General features: G+C 43.4%; 1 protein-coding gene across 1 annotated transcript in view; it reads left to right on the top strand.

Moving 5' to 3' along the window:
• The window catches only part of LAS1L (LAS1 like ribosome biogenesis factor), a 37888-nt gene extending 31242 nt beyond the window's left edge, over positions 1-6646 (top strand). Inside the window, exons 9-13 of the mRNA XM_073641069.1 lie at positions 1944-2150; positions 2627-2774; positions 3088-3440; positions 3670-3808; positions 6369-6646. Coding sequence (XP_073497170.1) covers positions 1944-2150; positions 2627-2774; positions 3088-3440; positions 3670-3808; positions 6369-6453 — 932 coding nt within the window. The 3' untranslated portion in view covers positions 6454-6646. The remainder of the gene's footprint in view (positions 1-1943; positions 2151-2626; positions 2775-3087; positions 3441-3669; positions 3809-6368) is intronic.
• Positions 6647-22157: the final 15511 nt, after the last annotated feature.

The raw sequence follows: 22157 nt of genomic DNA, 5'->3' as shown, positions 1-22157 counted from the left end.
GAGGTCAATTTTCTCTGCATGAATCACTGCAAAAGTCAATGGCAGAAGGTAGGGGCGGAGCCGCTGGGTTAGGAATTGCAGAGGGGAATGATAAATGCAAGGACCAGAGACTTCCTGTTTCTTTATAGAGCAGAGAGAACAGAAGAATTAGCTGGTCTGAAGGACAAAATGAGCAATCGTAAGTACACAGTTCTGTATAATATGATGACTGCAATATATTAGGAGGATAAAAACATTGATGGGATGAGGAGTGCTTCTTTAAGCACAGGTGGGCTGTATGCAGCCCTGACATCATCAATTGGTCACCATATCGTCTTCACCCATGATAGAAACATGTGCACTTTACATTACCAGAACTAGAGAGACTGGACAGTAGTAGTAGTAGTAGCAGCAGCAGCAGTTTTTCTTCAAATTTTGTTATATAGACATTATGAAAAACAAGACCATCAACAAAAAGAGAATACAGTACAAAATACTACTAAAAAGGACCCTGTCACGTCCTACCTACCCTCTAGACTGCCCCCATAGTGTTGTTAGTAGTGTGAGTATGTTCTATTAACCCTTCTGGCGAGTATACTCGGGCCGAGCTACGACTATTTACAGCTGCTCGGTGATATGGTTGAATTTCTCCCGTGAACATGATTTGTGACTGTTTGACAGCTTTATTACATGTGAGGAATGTCTATTTCTTACATGTAATACTGCGGCCGCCTGCGCAGTAAGGCTGTGTAATCACCAGCTTCACTGTGCATGTGCTATGACGCGCAATGTTCCCCGCGTGTGCGCAGTGAAGCTGGTAATTACACAGCCTTACTGCGCAGGTGGCCGGACATATACAAGTGCGCCTGTGCCCCACAATATCAGCGCTTCCCGGCAGCAGGATTCAGATACATGGGCGATGTTCGCAGTGAGTGAATGCTACCCCCACCCATGACTGAATGTGACGGTAGGATCTAAGTAGATTAAAGATTAAAAAATCATTACAGCTGCACCAATTTTAATGGAAAAAGCTTCTTAGTGATGCACATTGCATCCATCACTAATGATGCTTTTGACTCCCCCTTCCCCCGTTGCTAACTTTTAATCCTCTTCTAATGTCTGATTTTCAAGTACATGGCCTTTTTGCATTTTGGCTGGAAGGGCCCTTTTTTCCCGAAGTAAATGGCTCCATCACTCAGCTGTAGGAAGGGGATACTTCTTGCTGTTACATGTAAACCATTTTCTGATGGCCGCTATTGTTTGGCCCATACATATAAGGTTTTAGTAGCAGAACAGAGTACCTCTGTGCATGCTCATATTGTAGCGGTAACCCCAACACATAAATATACAATTGTCACTGTTGCAGCCTAACCATTGCCTACATAGTGGAACACATGACCTAGTGCTCTGCCATTAGAGAAATCAGTGCTACACTTCTATGGTTATTGGAAACGTAACCGCGTTGGTTATGAAAAGAATTCAGAATTATGATTCTCTGTGCTTATAATGTGAATTGCTCAGTGTAAATACACAAAATGCTGGTGGTTGTTGGTGAAAATAAATTGTCCAAATAATTATGGTTTCATCGGACTTGTCCTACGGTTCTGTGTTACCACTTTGGTTGCTAATATATAACATGGTTGTAAAAGGGAGGGTCATTTTATAGTTGTAATTTGGGAGCCATCTATTACTAAAGTGGGTTTGAAAACAAAACAACACGTTTTTGAACTCTGGGGTATAAATGTCTGGCCCCCGGACGTGGCTCTCATGTGTATTTGGCACTCAGTCTGTACCTGGTCACTTGAATGCTAATGTAAACCCTGTTGACCTTGGTTATTCCAGGTGAATAAAATGGAACCAGTTTACACCACTAATAGAAGTCTGCAGTTCTGCTCATGTGTCTTATGTTTCTCCACGGTGTATTTCCTAATGATTGTAGTGTGGATTGTCTCCTATGCATTTAGATCAAGCAGAAGAACTTCGCCTGCCCCGTGCTCTCCTCCGTTTCTGGCAGCCACTACTGAAGGTCCTTCACTCCCAGACCTTCACTCAGGAGTTACTGGAGATGATGTTTGCCGGCTTGGGAAAGTCCAAGGAGAGGAAGACACAGGTGCGGGTCCACTACCTCAGCTGCTGGATCTCTGAGATATTACAAGCCAATTACAGAGCAGGTGAGTGGCCATTATATGGGCTATATGGTGGAAATGTGCCTTCTGTGGTGAGATGTCCTATCAAGAAGCTATGATTGTTGAGATATTATCTGGTGTCGGCTTCAGCACAAGGAGCCTGGTTTTACTGAAGTATACGGTGTCTGTACACGGTCTGACAGTACATACAAGTGAGTAGGGCACCTTCAGATGGTTGTAGTACCAGTCCAGCTGTATATCTGGTGCCAACAACAGAATTGGATCCCATCAGAACAAAGCAGGAAAGAGTTTTATGAACCTTTGCAGAAGGGTTTACCACCTGTCTGCTGATGGCAGTCAACCTTGTTCTTGGCACTAAATGTGCGGCTCCCACACAGCCGTTCACAGCCGCCTTACACAGATGATGGAGCGGCTGCATCTCATGAATGGCAAAGCTGTAACAATGATTCTTACTGTGAAAATGCAATGTTTAATATAAATCTTGTTCCTTTTTTATTCAGACAAAAAATGCGCTGGTGGTTCTCGTAACCAGATATCTGTGAAAAGCAAATGGAAGTTATTTACCCACAGCGTGCTTCTACCATGGAAGAAACTGCTGCAGAAGTGCCTTGAAGCTCCATGCCGGACCACCCCACAACTATTACAGCTGTAAGTAGCCAGGAGGATAGAGGAGTATCCACAATTGCATTACCTTGCTTATGACTTCCTTTGTTTGGATACTACTATATTTAGGGATGTTTGTGCGTTTTTTTTTTTATTTGAAGGAGGGTGGAAATTGATGCATGTGTCTGTCCTGTTAAAAAAAAAAAACAAAACGCAATAAAGTCGTGTCTCCAAGCATCATAATCGCCGCTATAATATAAATATATATATATATATATATATATATATATATATATATATATATATATATATATATATATTATATATTCTCAACACTATTCATTATTTTCTTATTTAGGATTTTCTCAAATTTGAGAACAAACTTGCCAGTTACCACACAGGAGAAGCTGCTGTGCCTCTGCCTCATCTACATCCAGGATGAAGGGGCCGATGGCTCGGTAGATTACAATGACCAGCCCATCTACACCGTGGAGAGCTTGCAGTGGAGGATGAAGCAGGATTCTAAAAGCAGATCCTTCAGACCGTGGGGTAGATCCCAACCTGATGAGGAAGAAGAGACGAGTGAACAGTCTGAGGACGAGGAGATGATCGCAGAGTCTTACGAGGAGGAATACATTCAGATGATTAATGCGAAAGCTGCAACCGAGAGAAGAACAGCCCTGGACGGTTCTGTCTGGGGGGTCAGCTCAGGTAATGCCAGCAGAGTATATAACATGTCCACAGTAGATCTGTAGAGAGCTGCTCTATGGCAGATGGTGTATGTGTAGCTACATCACTTGTGGCTATAGGGTAGAGCTGCTCACATTGCTTCCTATACGAGCCTCCCTCCTGTTGGTAGGATTTGACAACCAGGCTATTTTTCCAGGATGAGATCTTTTAGTTCTCCTCAGTATATGGACATTTCTCTACTGTATTACAGAATCTGTGAAGTGGGGCGAGTATCCACTCGGAGTCGTCCCTGGACAGTCTGAAGACCCCGGCTGCCTTTTGATTGACAGTTACTCTATGATGACTGTGTTGGAACAGCAGGACTCAGAGTCCCGGGATATCACAGTGAGGTGAGAGACATTTTATTATACCTTGTCAAAGGCATCGTTCCATTTAGTTTTGTTTTTTTTCTCAGTGGCTGCATAGCACCTGTCATAATGGGGTGGGGGGAATTGTTCCTGATGTACAGCAGTGGCTGTATTGACCTCTTCACTACATCTGCCGTACAGCAAAAGCGGGTGTATGGTACGGGCTCATGGGGACTGGCCTCTAACTCCCGCGACTGTTAACCTGTTAACTGCCGGTGTCAAACTGACTGCAGCAGGTGAGCACATTATTCTAAGCGCCCTTTGGCATGCCCGTGATGTGATCGCAGTTGCCGATGGGTTGCTATGACTGCTTGGGATGTGTTGAAGACCTCCATGCTTGTCATTACTGAGCTGCCTTGAAACCCTGTCTGTACCCAAGCTTCAAAGGAGACACTGATTTTTGGTATTGCTATTAAGCATTGCTTGTATACAGCGCAAACGATCAGACTATCGCAGCTTCAAGTCCCCTAAGGGCACTAATAAGAACAAGGAAAAGTAAACATAAAAAAATAAGTTTAAATCACCCCTCTTTGCCATATTAAAAAATACACATACTTAATATCGCTGCATTCTGAAAAGTCCGCTCTATAAAAATAATAAACGCGATCTGTAAACACCGTAAATGAGAAACGTTAACGCCAAAATTACATTTTTTTTATTTGGTCACTGCAATACCACAAAAATGCTGGAACAAGCAATCAAAATGTCATATCTATCCCAAAATGGTATCAATAAAGACGACCTCTTGCTGGCTTTTGAATTTTATTGAAAACAGAAAAAAAATATTAAGTCCTGATATCTTCAGCTAAAATTCAGTGCTTACTAAATGCTACACCTTTTAGTCCACAATGGTGGCAAGATTACAGGAAGGCCAGCACTTATGTTACCTAAAATTTCTTGTATGCAGGGCTGTGGAGTCGGTAAGCCAAACCTCTGACTCCAACTCCTCAATTTCCCAGACTCCGACTCCACAGCCCTGCCTCACTTCTGAGCGGGTACATAAAGTGCAGCCCTGCCTCACTACTGAGCGGGTACATAAAGTGCAGCCCTGCCTCACTACTGAGCGGGTACATAAAGTGCAGCCCTGCCTCACTACTGAGCGGGTACATAAAGTGCAGCACGGCCTCACTACTGAGCGGGTACATAAAGTGCAGCACGGCCTCACTACTGAGCGGGTACATAAAGTATTTATAGGACATTTCATAAATTTCCCAAATTTTTATGAAAACATTTACAGCACATCCTGCATTGTACTACTGAACCCAAGTTTATTATATTTTCGGAGTCGGTCCATTTTTTTTTTTTTTTCTGGACTTCACCAAAATGAACTCCGACTGCAACTCCACAGCCCTGCTTGTATATATGTGGAAATCGAGCTGAAGAGTGACTTCCACCGAGATTGTCCCCCACCCCATGGGCTGCACACAGGTTAATCCAGCCTTAGTCAGTGACTGTACATTGCTGGAATATGTTGACACTTGCTGATTCTTGGGGGTCTGATTGCCGGGACCCCCCACAATATGCTAAAACAAATCTGTATAGTAATGTGGATCGTTGCCAGGCAATGAGGATTCCGAAACTTGGCCCTATTCACGTAAGATATGGTGTCAGCTGCACCTCTGTACCGGCAGGGAGAGAAGTGGTGGGCTATGGAGTAACTATCTCTCCCATCACCATCTGTCATATTTTATGAGTAAAGCACTTCTTTTTGTATGCTACACTTGGTACGTGCCGGCAGCTGCCTACAGGGAGGAGGGCGACTATTGTTTTCTTTGCTCTCTGTTGATGAACACAACGTATGCATTAACCAGAGTGTGGGCTGTGAGATCTTGTTTCTCGGTAGGCACAAGGTGAAGCCTAGTCTGCCCTGAAACTGGTCAACAAGTGCAAAGACAAAAAGTGGATTTTAAGATCTTTCCTACATTGCTGAGAAAAAAAAATAATGGGGTTGATTCACACACAGCATATTGTTACACTGCAGATTTTGTCACAGTGAATCCCACGTGTTGCACATGGATCTGGATGCGATTCTGAGAAGTGTAGAATCCTTGCAGATTTCCTGAGGTTAAATCTGTGCCGTAAAGTTACCCATAACGTGTGAGTCCACACTATTCTGGTGACGCGCTGGCGGTCTGTTCCATCAGAACCATTATCCAGATTATCACTGCCTACATTGTAGAAAGGCTGGTTTCTAAAGAAGCCGTCCTGCTGATATTTATTTACTTTTTTTGCATCCCTGATATTCATTATAACCATGATCTGAGTCTGTCCCACTCTGCAGAGAACGTGTGTGGTACAGTCCATGTAATTTCATCATACAGTCATTCTGATAACTGACATGGTGCCTCCTTCAGAGAACACAGCCATGTAATTCCCAGGGGTCATCATGTGGTCACATAACCCAATCCATGAATATTCCGATAGAGGAACTAAATATAGTAATACAAGATGAATTATGCAGAGGATTAGTGACCAAATTCATTTATTTAAAAAAACAAAGTTCCTGCCATGATGTATTAACCATGTATTTGTGTATCTGCAGCTCCCCCGCTGTCACCACTGCAGCCGACGTGTCCTGGAGCCAGAGAGAACTGAATCACATTAAAGCCGGACTGCGGCTCTTCTAAAGACCTGCAAAGAACCATTCCAACAAGTCTGTGTTGTGGCTGTGGAAATATTCATATTTATTCTTTGCAAAATTTGACAGCAGAAAGACACTTATTGTATTTTTTTATTTTTTTTTGGTATTTGTATGCGCTCTTCTGCCCCACTCCCTTTCAAAATTCCCCTCATATTCTAAAATATATTGTGTTTTATTAATGAGCTTGTGTAGTGTGCGTTTTTATAATCCCAATTCTGGATATAGGGTTATAGATGATTAATTTATAAAAACCAATAGGAACTCGTATGCAAGAAATAAGGCTGGTGTCCTGGAAACTGAATTATTGGTAGGTTTAATTCCATCTTCCTAGTGTGTCCTTCATCATGACAGTACCAAATTAACAGGTCCAGGGACATTACAGTTTTCTACCGACGTCCCATACAAAAACTAGACTACACATAACTGGTCTGTAAGATCAGCAGAGAATATAGATGGTGGAATCCATTCTCCAAGCTCTTGGAGCCCATCAAGCACATTTCAGGTCTCCCTAATTGGGGAAATTTCAGGCACACGTAAAAACACTCTGGAGTTGGGGGGGAAACTAACAAATTTTTCAAACTTTTTGAAAAGTCCCAAATGATCAGACAGAAAAGTCTGGAAAACCCTAAACTCTGCCTGTGTGTTTTTGGATCACTTATAAAAAGGTTCAAATGGAAAGAGGATGAATATGAAGCAAATCTTTAAAAAAAAAAAAGCTAAACCAATAAAAACTTGGCACAATTGCCTTAAGGAATTTTGGCCTCATCTGCCTGGTTTCAGGTCCAGACCAGCAATTGCGCTGATGAAAGATCAGGATTGAGTCTTTTTGTGAATTCCATTTATACCAGGCAGACAGATGATGGGCTGTAATTTAAGATACAAGGGTTGTACAACGAGCCTCAGAAGAAAAGATTGGATCCAAATTTAATTTAATGCAAATTATAAATACTCAATACTGTTAAGTGTGATACAAACAATATTTAAATGCAATGGCTAAAAAAATATGAAATTTGCAAGGATAAATTGCATTAGACCAATATGAACTAACATTATCACAGTAGTGTTGGTTAATAGATGGGTATTTTTGGTAATCCTTTATCACAACTGCATCAAAGTTGGCTGCCATCCATAGCATGCGTATGATATATCTATAATGCCTAAGAATTTTTTTCCCCTCACCCATGACAGCACACCTTGAGAGAGGGATCCGCCCCATCAAGGACAGGAAACTGTCTGAAATAAAAGGGCGGTACCTCTCCCTCGTTTCAGTTAGGTTCCCATCAAGGACAGGAAACCGTCTGGAAAAAGAAGACTTACCTGGGTCTGTTCCGGTGTGGAAGTGCGGGCACTGGCCTGTGCACCGGGTTCCAGCCTCCAGAAGCGCCATCCGCAGCTCCCCTGGAGTCCTGCGTCTGAGCGGGCGAACGCGGTGAGGCAGGCTCCGGCCTCCCGTAGACCGCTGCGCCACCCTCGCTCCTGTCTGCTGCTTTCTGGAGCGGTAACTTCCTGGTATGACGCACCTGACGTTATGGCGCGGGGCACGCTGGGAGAAGGCGTGCCGGGTGATGTCGGGGCGGCGCCCGATCCAAGATGGCGGCGCCCTGTGAAGCGCTCCCAGGCCGGTTTTTCTGTTGGAGCCCCGGCCTGGGAAGGGGGGGGGGGGAGCCCTTGAACCGGAGGGGGTTCTGGATGGCCCTATATTAGGGGGGGGGGGGGTTTATCATGGGAGCGTGGCACACTTCTGCAACATGGCTGACCAGGATAGTCAATCAAGAGCAGCAGCTAACCCCCCCCCCCCTCAGCAACAGAAGGCCGCTCGAGCAATCGCATTGGCAGGAGCAAGGTGTCGGACGCCTCTGGACCATCCAGGAATGAATCATCTGTTCCGCTACGGCCTCCGAATCCGGTACCCGTTTGTGACTTCAGGGGTGAGTGATCTTCGTGAATTTCACCTTTTAGTAATGGGAAGTCTCTTATGTGCTTCCTTTTGTAGGAGCCTAGGAAGAGTAACGCCAAGCAAAAGCACAGGATTTGTGCCCTATGCCAAACTTCCCTTCCCATAGACTGGCGAAAGCTGCTTTGCCCGAACTGCATTGCTAAAACTATAGCAAAAAATTCTCAGGATTTCGCATCTAATTTGAAATCCATAGTCCACGCAGAGGTTCAGGAATCCCTGAAGGGGGAAGAAAAAATCCCATAGAGATGTCTCCTCCAACTCTGATTCCTCCCAGTCCGAGGATCTATGGCTGAGTGATTCATCATCCTCTTCCTCATCGGATAACGGTAGACCCTGTTTCCCCATTGAGGGTACAGACAGACTGGTTAGAGCAGTCAGCTCAACCGTGGGTCTGGGGGAGGAGAAAGCATCCAAATCCCGGGAAGACGTTATGTTTGCGGGCCTTGGAGAAAAAAAAAAGAGACTCTCCTTTCCGGTAAACACTAAAAATCAGGGCCTCGATGACAGAGAGTGGAAGAAACCAGAGAGATCAGGGGCCTTACCCTCCTTCTCTAAAAGAAGGTACCCCTTTGAAGAGAAGGACTCTGAGCCTTGGGATAAAATCCCCAAAGTTGACGGGACTGTAGCCAGGTCATCCAAAAAATCTTCCCTACCCTTGGAGGATTCAGGCGTCCTAAAGGATGCCCTTGATAAAAAGGCTGACTCCTTTCTGCGTCACACTTGGGAAGCTGCAGCAGGAGGCCTGAAGCTGGCGGTAGCTGGCACCTGTGTGGCAAGATCTCTAATGGTGTGGCTCCAACAATTGGAAGACCAACTTAGGGATAAAAAGATCCCTAGGGATAGAATCCTTTCAAATCTACCCCTAATGCAGGCAGCATCGGCCTTCCTGGCAGACTCTTCAGCAGACTCTGTTAGACTTGCTGATCTAGCCGAGAGTCTATCTAATGCTGCCAGACGGGCCTTGTGGCTCAAGGGTTGTCCAAGCGACCTACAATCCAAGCATAAATTATGTTCCCTGCTGTGTGACGGCAGACTCCTGTTTGGCCAGAAGCTGGATGACCTTTTAGAAAAAGCGGGCGATAGGAACAAAGGCTTCCCAGGATTTTCAGGGGACTCAAAAAGGTTTAGTTTTCGGAGGAGAAAATTTAATCGGGGTCGCCCTCCGGGAGACAGGAGAAGATGGGAGTCCAAATCCAAGAAGAAGTCAGGCTATATGTTTGGAGGACCGTCCTCAAATACAAAAAAAGTCTTCTCAATGATACCAGGCCAGATGTAGGGGGGAGGCTTTCCCACTTTCTTTCAGCTTGGAAAGCCATTACATCAAACCCCTGGATTCTGAATATTGTGAGTGGTGGCCTGAATATACGGTTCAGCCAGATTCCTCGCCGGACCTTTATGATTACCCCCAAAAGGAAGGTCCAGGAAGAACAAATAGCCCTGGAGTCAGAAATATTAGGGCTAGTAGAGAAACGGGTCCTTCTCAAAGTTCCGATACCACAAAGGGGGAAGGGATTCTATTCCCCTCTGTTCATGATTAAAAAACCCAATGGGTCCTTAAGGACCATCATCAACCTCAGGAGTCTAAACCAGTTGATAGAGAACCAGACTTTCAAGATGAAGTCAGTGAGCTCGGCAGTGAAGCTCTTGCACCACAATTGCTTTATGGCACTAATAGACTTGAAGGACGCTTATTATCACGTCCCAATTCATCCAGACTACCAGAAGTATCAGAGTAGCCCTGTTCATTCAGAAAGAGCTGAGACATTTTCAGTTTACTGCCCTACCCTTCGGCCTCTCCATAGCCCCGGTAATATTCACGAAATTAATAGTGGAAGTAACAGCCTTTCTACGAATCAAGAGCGTAGTGATTGTTCCCTATTTAGTCGACTTTTTGGTAATGGGGAAATCAGAAGTCCACTGCTCCCGTCAACTTCTAGAAGTCACGGCGGTGTTGCAACAGCTAGGGTGGTTGGTAAATTCCCAAAAGTCAAAACTAACCCCCCTCAAGGAGTCAGATCTTCCTAGGTCTAATCCTGGATTCTCGTCTCCAAGCCTGCTTTCTCCCAGAAGACAAGGTCCGCAAAGTAATCAATTTAGCCTTGAAAGCCATGCGGTCTCCAGTGATGTCCCTAAGAGATGCAATGTCACTCCTGGGCTCTATGACGGCCTGTCTCCCAGGAGTCAAATGGGCTCAGGGGCATATGAGACTTCAGTGGGAGGTCCTGTCAGCGCAGAGGTCCTTCAACGGGCGTTTAGAAAGCAAGTTCTCTCTCTCCCCAGAAGCTGTAAATTCCCTTTCATGGTGGACAGGCAGGGAAAATCTGACCTCAGGCGTGCAGTGGTCCAGACCAGTAGATCGGGTGATTACGACCGATGCGAGCAGCTCCGGATGGGTGGGGGGGGTCATCTAGCAGAGCTCTCAGTACAGGGTCACTGGACATGCCACGAGATGGGGGCATCCTCAAACTTAAAAGAACTTTGGGCAGTGGAGAAATCCCTGATAGGCTTCCTTCCTCACATTCAGGGTCACCACGTCCAGGTCAGGTCTGACAACCGGATACCAGTAGCCTATGTAAATCACCAGGGGGCAACAAGGTCACGCTCCCTGATGGCTGTGGCAGACAGAATCCTACAATTGTTCCAGTAGTGGTGAGGAAGATTCGGGAGGATGGCGCAAGGATAATTCTTATAGCCCCTTTTTGGCCCAAGAGGCCTTTTTTCTCCCTGCTTCGACTAATGTCAGTTTCAGATCCCTGGGTTCTACCAAAGAGGCCGGCCCTTCTCATTCAGGGACCAGTATTCCACGCCCAAGCCAGAGGTTTCCATCTTGCGGTGTGGAATTTGAGAGGTCACTACTAAGTAACAAGGGATTTTCACCAGGGTTAGTCTCTACCTTGCTGGGTAGTAGGAAACCAATAACAACTAAAATTTATAACAGAGTCTGGAGGAAATTCCTAGATTTTATAGATGCCCCGTTATCAGACAAGCCTCCAATCAATGGAATCCTGGAGTTTCTGCAAAAGGGGCATGACCTGGGTCTAGCCACGGGGACTCTTGAAGTTCAGGTGTTGGCCTTGGGGGCGCTCTATAATTGTAACTTGGCTGGGAACAGGTGGGTCTCTAGATTTATCAAGTCCTGTGCCAGAGCCAGACCGGTTCGGTCCCTTAGAGTTCCTTCCTGGGACCTGAATTTGGTCTTGAACGCACTTACCAGTGACCCGTTCGAGCCCCTACAGGATGTCTCTCCAAAGAGCCTCACCCTTAAGACCATCCTCTTAGTGGCCTTAACATCTGCTCGTAGGGTGGGTGACCTGCAGGCCCTTTCGGTTGATCCTCCCTACACACAAATTTATGATGATAGGGTCACCTTGCGACCAGATCCAGCATACCTTCGCAAAGTGGTATCTAGATTTCACTGTAACCAGGAGATTGTACTACCCTCGTTTTGCAGCAATCCAAAAAACCCAGGGGAAGTTAGGTTCCATAACCTAGATGTTTAGAAGATCCCTACTACAGTACATTAACATGACTAGTGTATGGAGGAAGGACCATTCCTTGTTCCTGGCCTTTCAGGGGAATAGGAAAGTTCACGGGGTGTCCAAGGGTACCATTTCTAGGTGGCTTAGGGAGGCTATTTGTTTATCATATACGTCCACAGGAGCTCCAGCCCCGACAATGTCAAGGCTCATTCCACCAGAGCCGTCGCAACCTCCTGGGCAGAGAGGGCAGACGTCCCAATCGATCAGATATGTAGAGCTGCTACTTGGTCTACACCATCCACCTTCAATAAACACTATCGGTTGGATCTGTCCTCCTCTGACCTCACCTTTGGGAGAAGGGTACTTCAGGCAGTGGTCCCTCCCTAGAGTGCTCATAATTCTCCAAAATTCTCTCAACGTGTGCTGTCATGGGTGAGGGGAAAACACCAAGGTTACTTACCGGTAGCCGGTTTTTCCTGAACCCAAGACAGCACCCATAGTCCCCCCCCCCTTCCTATTTTTCTGTTTCTCACACCCTGGTATGCACCGTTTTGGGTGTTATATATATTGTAGGGGTTGGTTATATATCTAACCTTTTTGGGAGGTCCTCTCCATGCTCTGTAAACAACTGAAGCGAGGGAGAGGTACCGCCCTTTTACTTCAGACTGTTTCCGGTCCTTGATGGGGCGGATCCCTCTCTCAAGGTGTGCTGTCATGGGTTCAGGAAAAACCGGCTACCGGTAATTATCTACCGCAAACACCAAGGTTAAATTACACAGCACCAATCAGGATGTAATAGATTTACATTTTGCAGCAATGAGTAAATCAGCTCATCATTCTTTTATACATGTTGAATTTGGCTTCAGTATGGAAGGTGGCAATGAACAGAGATCTCCCCTTGTTTGTGAATGAGTAAATACGATGTGCAGACAGTCCCAAACTTTCGAACATCCGACTTGCATAGCACCCCTATTTCCAAATGTCTGATGATTAAAAAAAAACCCTAATACGGCCCCCCCGTCGGGTCTTCTTTCCTCCGTTGTGCGCAATATCTCCAGCCTCTTCTCTATAGACCATGACTTCTGACCACATACAGGTGGGAGCTCACTGCACAACCTTATGACAACGAGTGAGCTCTGACTTGCAAGCAGCTGGAAGTCCTGACCCATAGAGAAGAGGCTGGAGATGCGACTGCTCAACAACGGAAAGTGGAGGACCGAACGTCGAGCAGCAGGGCAGCTAAGGAGGCATTTCTTTAAAAAAAAATAAAGTAAAAATCCTAATACCTCTCCAGCTGCCCCACTGCTTGCCATCCGGTTCTCCTGTGTCACATCTCCAAGACTTTAGCCCTCTTCGAGGCCCTGGAGATCACTGTGTTGACTTTGTGACCTTAGGATGAGTAGTAACCTTCGAGAACTGGATGCAGCTGTAAGTCCTGGTCTATGGTAATGAGGCTGGAGATGCAGCGCACAACCATGGAAAAAAGAGAACTGGGCGGTGAGGCAGCTGGAGCGGTCATTGTTGAGAGGTGTTTTGTTTTTTTTTTCCATTTCCCTACCCTGTTCCAACTTTCATACATATTTGGGCTATGAACTAACCTACAGTATACATCTAATTTGTAACTAAGAAGACTCTGCCTGTTTAGGTGGAAGTTTAAAAGTTGAAAGTTAAAACTTCTGTTTCTAATGTAAGTGAAGATATACATGCATCGTAAATATAAAAACACATCCGCTCTACGATGGTCTCTCTTCTGACGTGTTTCGTGCTTCTGTCGAAGTGATCTGCAGTTTTATATTTACAATGCATGTATGAAATCTTCTGTTTTTTTTGTTTGTTTTTTTAATGGCGCAATTAAAGTGAAGTTTTAACTTTCAATTGTTACTAGATTAGCTTTCAAATATCCATTAATCTGGGTAGTCATATTGGACTGCTATTATTTTGAACACTACTGTATGTGGCCCATTACCCAGGTCTGAGCTTAGCCATTCATAGGACACTTTGGGTAAAAAGCTGACATCGCTTCTAAAAATGCCAACGACTACACCTGCCTCTGGTTCTTACCTATTTGGCAGGTGCTTAGACAAGATTATATCTGCAGGTTTAGGTAATAAGAATGCTCAACTGCCCCAAAATATTTCTCGTTTCCCTAGGAGGAGCATTGCCCTCAAATCTTTATTTTGGTCTTAGCGTAAAAAAAGCACTTACCTACATCTGTATAAAGGTGTGTAATGTAGTGTGCGTCAATATACCTTTCGATCTGTCTGCTCTGGTTTTCAAAGCAGCCCCAGTCCTCTTCTCACTCACGAGACTTAAGCAGCAATAGATTGGCTCTGACCCTATCAATTTCCATAGAAGTATTTTCTGAGTATGCTCTGATCTGGGCAAAAGTCACAGTGAAGCAAAATGTATCTTTTTTTTTTCATACAGTTCACTTAATTACCTGATATAAACAATGGGTCATTTTCTTATTACACATTCTCTTTAATCTAGTACCTGATACACTGCAGTCTTTCCCATTATGACACTTTATAGAGTCTCCATCCATTGGAAGGTAGCCTTTTTGGTAACTATCACCTCTATTAGGTGCATAAAAAGAGAGAAAATCCTGCGTATTGTTACCCCCTTTATAAATCACTGGTGAGGCCACATATAGAATATGGGATCCAGTTTTGTCTCCAAATTTTAAAAAGGATATTCAGAAGTTAGAGTCAGTTCAAAGGCGGCAACTAGATTATTACAAGGGATGGAAGACCTCTCATATGATGAGGGGTTGGAAAAGTTGAGCTTGTTTAGGTTGGAAAAAAGACGCCTCAGAGGAAATCTCATTTACATGTATAAAAATATATGTGTGGTCAATATAAAGGACTGGCACGTGACTTATTCCTTCCAAATATGTGACTTTTGACAGTAGACCTTTACAGAACAGCAAATCTGGATGTCCTTTTGCTCCATTTTTTTTCCCAGAGCGATAACTTTTTTTTATTTTTCGGTCAATATGGCCATTTGACGGCTTGTTTTTGCTGGACGAGTTGTACTTTTGAACGACACCATTGGTTTTACTATATCGTGTGCTGGAAAACAGATTTCAAGTGTGGTGAAATTGCAAAAAAAAAAAAAAAAAAAGTGCAATACCACATTTCGTTTTTTTTTTTTTTTTTTTACCATATTCACTAAATGCTAAAACTGACCTGCCATTATGATTCTCCAGGTCGTTACAAGTTTGCAGATACCACACATGTATAGGTTCATTTTTATTTAAGTGGTAAAAAAAAAATCCAAAGTTTTTTTTTTTAAAAACAAAGTCTCCATTTTTTGGGATCTGGGGCCGGGTGAGGGCTTATTTTTTGCGCACCGAGCTGACATTTCAATTGATACCATTTTGGGGTATATGTGCTATTTTGATTGCAGTAACGGGCAATGTTGCGGCAATTAAAAAAACATAATTCTGGCGTTTTGACTTTTTTTCTCATTACGCCATTTACCGATCGGATTAATTCTTTTTATATATTGATAGTTCCAGCAATTCTGAACACTGCGATACCAAATGTGTATATTTGATTTTTTTTATTGGTTTTATTTTGAATAGGGTGATTTGAACTTTTTATATACATATTTTTTTTATATTTTCAAACTTATTTTTTTTCTACTTTTCACTTGCTTCAATAGTCTCCTTGGGAGACTAGAAGCTGTGATCATCTGATCGCCTGTGTTACACATAGCAGGGCTTCAGCCCTGGGCGGCGTTCATAGAAGATCGGCTATGACAACCAAAGGGGTCTCCCTCAGACCCTGCGTTGTCATGCCAACCCATCGGTGGCCCATGATCATGTGAAGGGCGTGCCGATGGGTGGGGTTTGTGAGGCGCTTCTGGTGCGGCCATGTCAAATGCCTCTGGTGGAGATTGACAGCTGCATTTAACATGTTAAACAGCCGCCCACCGGGGCTGTTAGGGGCACATGACAGCTGTATAGATCAGCTGTCATGTGCCGGGAAAGATGCGGGCTCAGCGACGGAGTCTGCATCAAAGGTGGAGACACGCCATGCAACGTACATATACGGTCCTTTTCATGAAGGGGTTAAAGATATAAATTTAAGGGAATCTGTGAGTAAGATCAAGCTTCCTATGCAGTCTATATGAGCATGTAGGAATCCTCAGCACTTAAACACTGGGGGAGACTAAACTGTTTTAACTTGGGACCTACAGCACCCATCATCTACATCATCACAACATGGAGGACTACTGGAATGAATGGATACAAACGAGACTGAGAGGTCACACAGTACAGAGGAACTTCACATTTATTACCCTGTATACTTATACCAAAATGGTTAACAAAAATATTAATCAGCAAAATATGGCTGTGCAAACACAGAATAATAATCCCCTACAACTAGAATGCACAACAAACGATAATGAAAATCAAACAAGCTTTATTGAATAAAATAGACAGACAAAGAAAAATACAGAATCCGACAGGTGATGTTATGCGGGATAAAGTGCCACAACAAATAAATAGATTGATATACAAAATTATGGGAACATGTGTAAAATATTATAAATAGCAAATGATGCTAAAAACTTGAGATAACCCAAGAAAATGTATAAAGATACTTATCTAATATCTGGTGGGTACATGCGGACACAATCACTCCAAATATCATAATTTATTATTTACTTTTACTATTATGTGATGTATGCAAATTTTGAAGAGTCTCTTATCCACAATTCCACTTTTTGAGCTGTCGATATTTATTTATACATCTTGTGATTGTGTCCGCATGTACCCACCAGATATTAGATAAGTATCTTTATACATTTTCTTGGGTTATCTCAAGTTTTTAGCATCATTTGCTATTTATAATATTTTACACATGTTCCCATAATTTTGTATATCAATCTATTTATTTGTTGTGGCACTTTATCCCGCATAACATCACCTGTCGGATTCTGTATTTTTCTTTGTCTGTCTATTTTATTCAATAAAGCTTGTTTGATTTTCATTATTGTTTGTTGTGCATTGTAGTTGTAGGAGATTATACCAAAATGGTGTCAAAACTTGAACTCCCTAAAAAAACAAACAAAACAACCTATAAAAGGTAGAGAGAGACATTTTCTACAAAATATGCGTAGAGCTTTAAGAAAAAAAATGTGCTGATAAAAATATTACTCAGTTCTGAAGTAGTTTAACCAAATTTTCAAGTTAACTCCTACCAATAGGATAGGTGATAATTTACTGATCCCAAGAATGGAGCCATGTTTAAATGGAGTGTGGGTCAAGAATGGACACCATCACTGTATATTCTCTATTGTGCTGCCAGAGATAAAAAGTTGTACTTGGAGCAGAAGTGAGAATACTAGACCTCCGCTCCATTTACCAGGGATGTCAAACTTAAATAAACAAATGGCCAAAATGAAAAACGTCGTGGGCCAACCAATATACATTGTAATGGGCCCCATAATGGACCCCACATAATCGTCCATACAGAATAATGGACCCCACACAGTCCTCCATACAGAATAATGGGCTCCATACAGTATAATGGGCCCCACACAGTCCTCCATACAGTATAACGGGCCCCACACAGTCCACCATACAAAATAATGACCCCACACACTCCTCCATACAGAATAATGACTCCATACAGAATAATGGGCCCCAATAGTCCTCCATACGGAATAATGGGCCCCACACAGTCCTCCATACGGAATAATGGGCCCCAATTTTCCTCCATACGGAATAATGGACCCACACAGTCCTCCATACGGAATAATGGGCCCCACACAGTCCTCCATACGGAATAATGGGCCGCACACAGTCCTCCATACGGAATAATGGGCCGCACACAGTCCTCCATACGGAATAATGGGCCCCACACAGTCCTCCATACGGAATAATGGGCCCCACACAGTCCTCCATACGGAATAATGGGCCCCACACAGTCCTCCATACGGAATAATGGGCCCCACACAGTCCTCCATACGGAATAATGACCCCACACAGTCCTCCATACAGAATAATGGGCCCCACACAGTCCTCCATACAGAATAATGGGCCCCACACAGTCCTCCATACAGAATAATGGGCCCCACACAGTCCTCCATACAGAATAATGGGCCCCACACAGTCCTCCATACAGAATAATGGGCCCCACACAGTCCTCCATACAGAATAATGGGCCCCACACAGTCCTCCATACAGAATAATGGGCCCCACACAGTCCTCCATACAGAATAATGGGCCCCACACAGTCCTCCATACAGAATAATGGGCCCCACACAGTCCTCCATACAGAATAATGGGCCCCACACAGTCCTCCATACAGAATAATGGGCCCCACACAGTCCTCCATAGAGAATAATGACCCCACATAGTCCTCTATACAGAATAATGACCCCACATAGTCCTCTATACAGAATAATGACCCCACATAGTCCTCTATACAGAATAATGACCCCACATAGTCCTCTATACAGAATAATGACCCCACATAGTCCTCTATACAGAATAATGACCCCACATAGTCCTCCATACAGAATAATGACCCCACATAGTCCTCCATACAGAATAATGGGCCCCACACAGTCCTCCATACAGAATAATGGGCCCCACACAGTCCTGTATACAGAATAATGGGCCCCACACAGTCCTGTATACAGAATAATGGGCCCCACACAGTCCTGTATACAGAATAATGGGCCCCACACAGTCCTGTATACAGAATAATGGGCCCCACACAGTTCTCCATACAGAATAATGGGCTCCATACAGTATAATGGGCCTCACACAGTCCTCCATACAGTATAATGGGACCCACACAGTCCTCCATACAAAATAATGACCCCACATAGTCCTCTATACAGAATAATGACCCCACATAGTCCTCTATACAGAATAATGACCCCACATAGTCCTCTATACAGAATAATGACCCCACATAGTCCTCTATACAGAATAATGAACCTCTCACAGTCCTCCATACAGAATAATGGGCCCCACACAGTCCTCCATACAGAATAATGGGCCCCACACAGTCCTCCATACAGAATAATGGGCCCCACACAGTCCTCCATACAGAATAATGGGCCCCACACAGTCCTCCATACAGAATAATGGGCCCCACACAGTCCTCCATACAGAATAATGGGCCCCACACAGTCCTCCATACAGAATAATGGGCCCCACACAGTCCTCCATACAGAATAATGGGCCCCACACAGTCCTCCATACAGAATAATGGGCCCCACACAGTCCTCCATACAGAATAATGGGTCCCACATAGTCCTCCATGGCCTCAAGTAGAGGGGGCGATTCTGCTGTCGCGGGCCAAATATAATCACCTTGTGGGCCAGAGTTTGACACGTATGATTTAGACAGTCATCTGCAGATCCCCCCTTCAGAGATCTGTGAGGGTCCCAGACATCAACCCCCCAAGCAATCAGTAAGTGATTTCCAATACTATGGATAGAGGGTAACAAAAACCTCTAAGGAGATGTGCATTTGTGGACGTAGCAGACAAAGACCGGAGATGGTAAGTAAACAGGTATCGCTGCATTTGGGGAAAGCTGTCAAAGTTCATTATCTATGTGCAAACGATAGAAGTATTATGAGTTTGCACAAAATTTCCACAAACAATGTGACTTAAACGGAAAAAAACACGTAAACATGTGACAGCAAAGCAGCCAGTGATTTAGCACATGATTCTTTTTTTTGTACCAATGAGCAGCAAAGTCACATTGTCTTTTTTGGTGACGGTGTAAAGCATATGACGTAACCGGGGTACTATATAAATCCCAGTTTGTAAGTAGAAAGACATAAATGTTTGAGGAAAGAGAAGTAGAGAAACCACAGCGAAGCTTGAAATACAAAATGAGGAAGAGTTGCATCGATTTCACTTCATCGTCACAACTAAATACATAAAACAGACCAAAATGTGTTAGCTTGACGCAACTTACATTTTCTATACGTCCACAGACATAATGAAATGGTTTTCTTCCACAGAAACAAGGAAGTAAAATTAAAATTGTAATGATATTAAAAGAGTACTCCAGGGAGCACAGAGTCCGACGTCGTGTACCTAAAGGGTACACACACTGCATGGAAGAAAATATATATACAGTCCCATGAAGCAAATAGGATTTTACAAAATCCATTCATAATATAGTAAACGTTGCTGAGGTTTTTGTTTCTTTCCAAATAATAGACAAGCAAGTTTATATCTTCAGGGTAAGATGTACAAGAGGTCTTAGATTGCAACAAATGTATGAATAACAAAGGGCTCATCCAGACGGCAGGTTTTTAAACGACTTCTAGCCGTGTTTTTCATGCATAGAACTTGTACTCGGTATAGTCTATGGGGCTGTTCACATGTCCTTTTTTTTTCCGGACCTTGTGGTCTGCACAATTATACCGATAAAATTAGATCTTACAAAAAGCCTGGTCATGAGGGCTTTTACTGTGTATCTGGATTAATTTTTTTCTTGAGGTGTCTAGCTGTACCCTTTACATGTGCCACCAATTATAACCTATTCTTGCAAAACATACCCATCTAAAACAGGACCCTTTCCCTCGGCCAACCTGCCTGAAGGTTCATTTGGTCTTCCGATGGAACCTTGATTATGTTATCTAGATCCGAATGAACTTTGGTTTGATCTTGTGATAATCATTTTAGCTGATTTCCTCCAGTTCGCTGATATCCTTTAACATACGAGGGTCATCTGGAATAAATGTTTTGCAAAATGGTACATACAAGTTCTACATATTATATATATATATATATTATATATATACACACATATACACACACCTATACATTTGTCAAAGATGTTATATCTGCCAAACTTATAATCAAAAAGAAAAGTTGTAGATTCTCTTTACATTTTTTTTATTTTACCAGCAAGGGTTTCCTAAGATTGTGCTCTCTCTCACTTTATTGGTGAGGGAGTTATTGTTTTTTAACTCATAGTGCTCTCTCCTCATGGTATGCTACTTTCCCCATCTAATATTTTAAGGATTTCCCTTGGCTGGTTGTAAGGTATCGTTGCTTTTTGCATCTTAGTTTACTTTTCCCTCTTGCTTCCTCCTGGATCTTCTATTTTTTTTTTCTTTCCTTTAACTTCTCATCTCTTCTCACTTTCCTACTTTTCCGCCACTTCCTCTTTCCCCTTTTTCTTTTGCCTACACCCCCAAAGAGATTACCATCCCAGCCAAGACATTGCAGGTACACATGGAGCACCAAGTCGGTTAATTGAATATAAAGGGCCTGTATGGCCCTGAGACACTGTTGACCCATCTTATCCTGTTGAATCTATTGAAGAGAATTTCCTTCCAAGAGATTTATTACTGTTCAGGTAAACCCTACAGACTTTTTGATAAACGGTTCCCTTTTGTCTATCATTCTTCTACCCTTGACCAGAAATCCAGAGGTAATACCATTTTGATTTCTCGTTCTCTCCCCTGAGAGTTTATGCAGTATCGCATGGAGGAGGGCGGCATGATGTTACTACTAAAGGGTCACATTGCATCTCAAATATACACGTGTGCCTCATTATATCTGCCCAATTCGGGTCAATTTACAACTCTTCTGCGTTACCTTGATATTGTAGAAGAGTTCTCTGAGGGTATGTTGGTTTTGGGGTGGGAGGGGACACTTTAATGTGGCACTTGAAGCCCACCTTGAATGTATCTAAGGGCTCATCACATATGTAAAAAAAGATAGTCCAGCTTCCGATAAAAATTAGCAAAATTTTATTTAAACAAGCTAAAATAGCATGGCACTAGGCTGGTTGACAGTCAGTGTAATAGAAAAAGTGACGCCTTTCGACCACAATCACGGTCATAATTTCAGCTCAGATTAAGACCGTCATTGTGGTAGAAAGGAGTTGCTTTTTCTCTTATATTCACTATTATCAACTAGCCAAGTGCTATGCTATTTTAGTTGTTTAAATAAAATTTTGCTAATTTTTATAGGGAGCTGGATCTATTTTTTTTTTTTTACGAATTGCCATCGTGGGATCAGAACGGTGGTCCGTGCCCCTGAACCAACTTACAAGTGGTGAGCGGACTTTTTTCCTCTTTGACTGTTCTCTCATCACATGACTCAGGCGGCTTTACCACATATCAGGCGGCGTTTACATGAACATCAACTGATTGATTCTTGGTGTCGGCTACTCTTCAGAGAGCATTCTAGTTTGAGGCCTTGTGTCTGTGTTGCATGAAACGTACTGTCCTCCAGCTTTTATGGGAAGGCACGAGCC

Source organism: Phyllobates terribilis, unplaced genomic scaffold (genome assembly GCF_046119375.1).
Source record: "Phyllobates terribilis strain yellow unplaced genomic scaffold, ASM4611937v1 Scaffold_7__3_contigs__length_470593459, whole genome shotgun sequence".
Classification (NCBI taxonomy): Eukaryota; Metazoa; Chordata; class Amphibia; order Anura; family Dendrobatidae; genus Phyllobates; species Phyllobates terribilis.
This window is presented reverse-complemented; position numbering and strand designations above follow the sequence as displayed.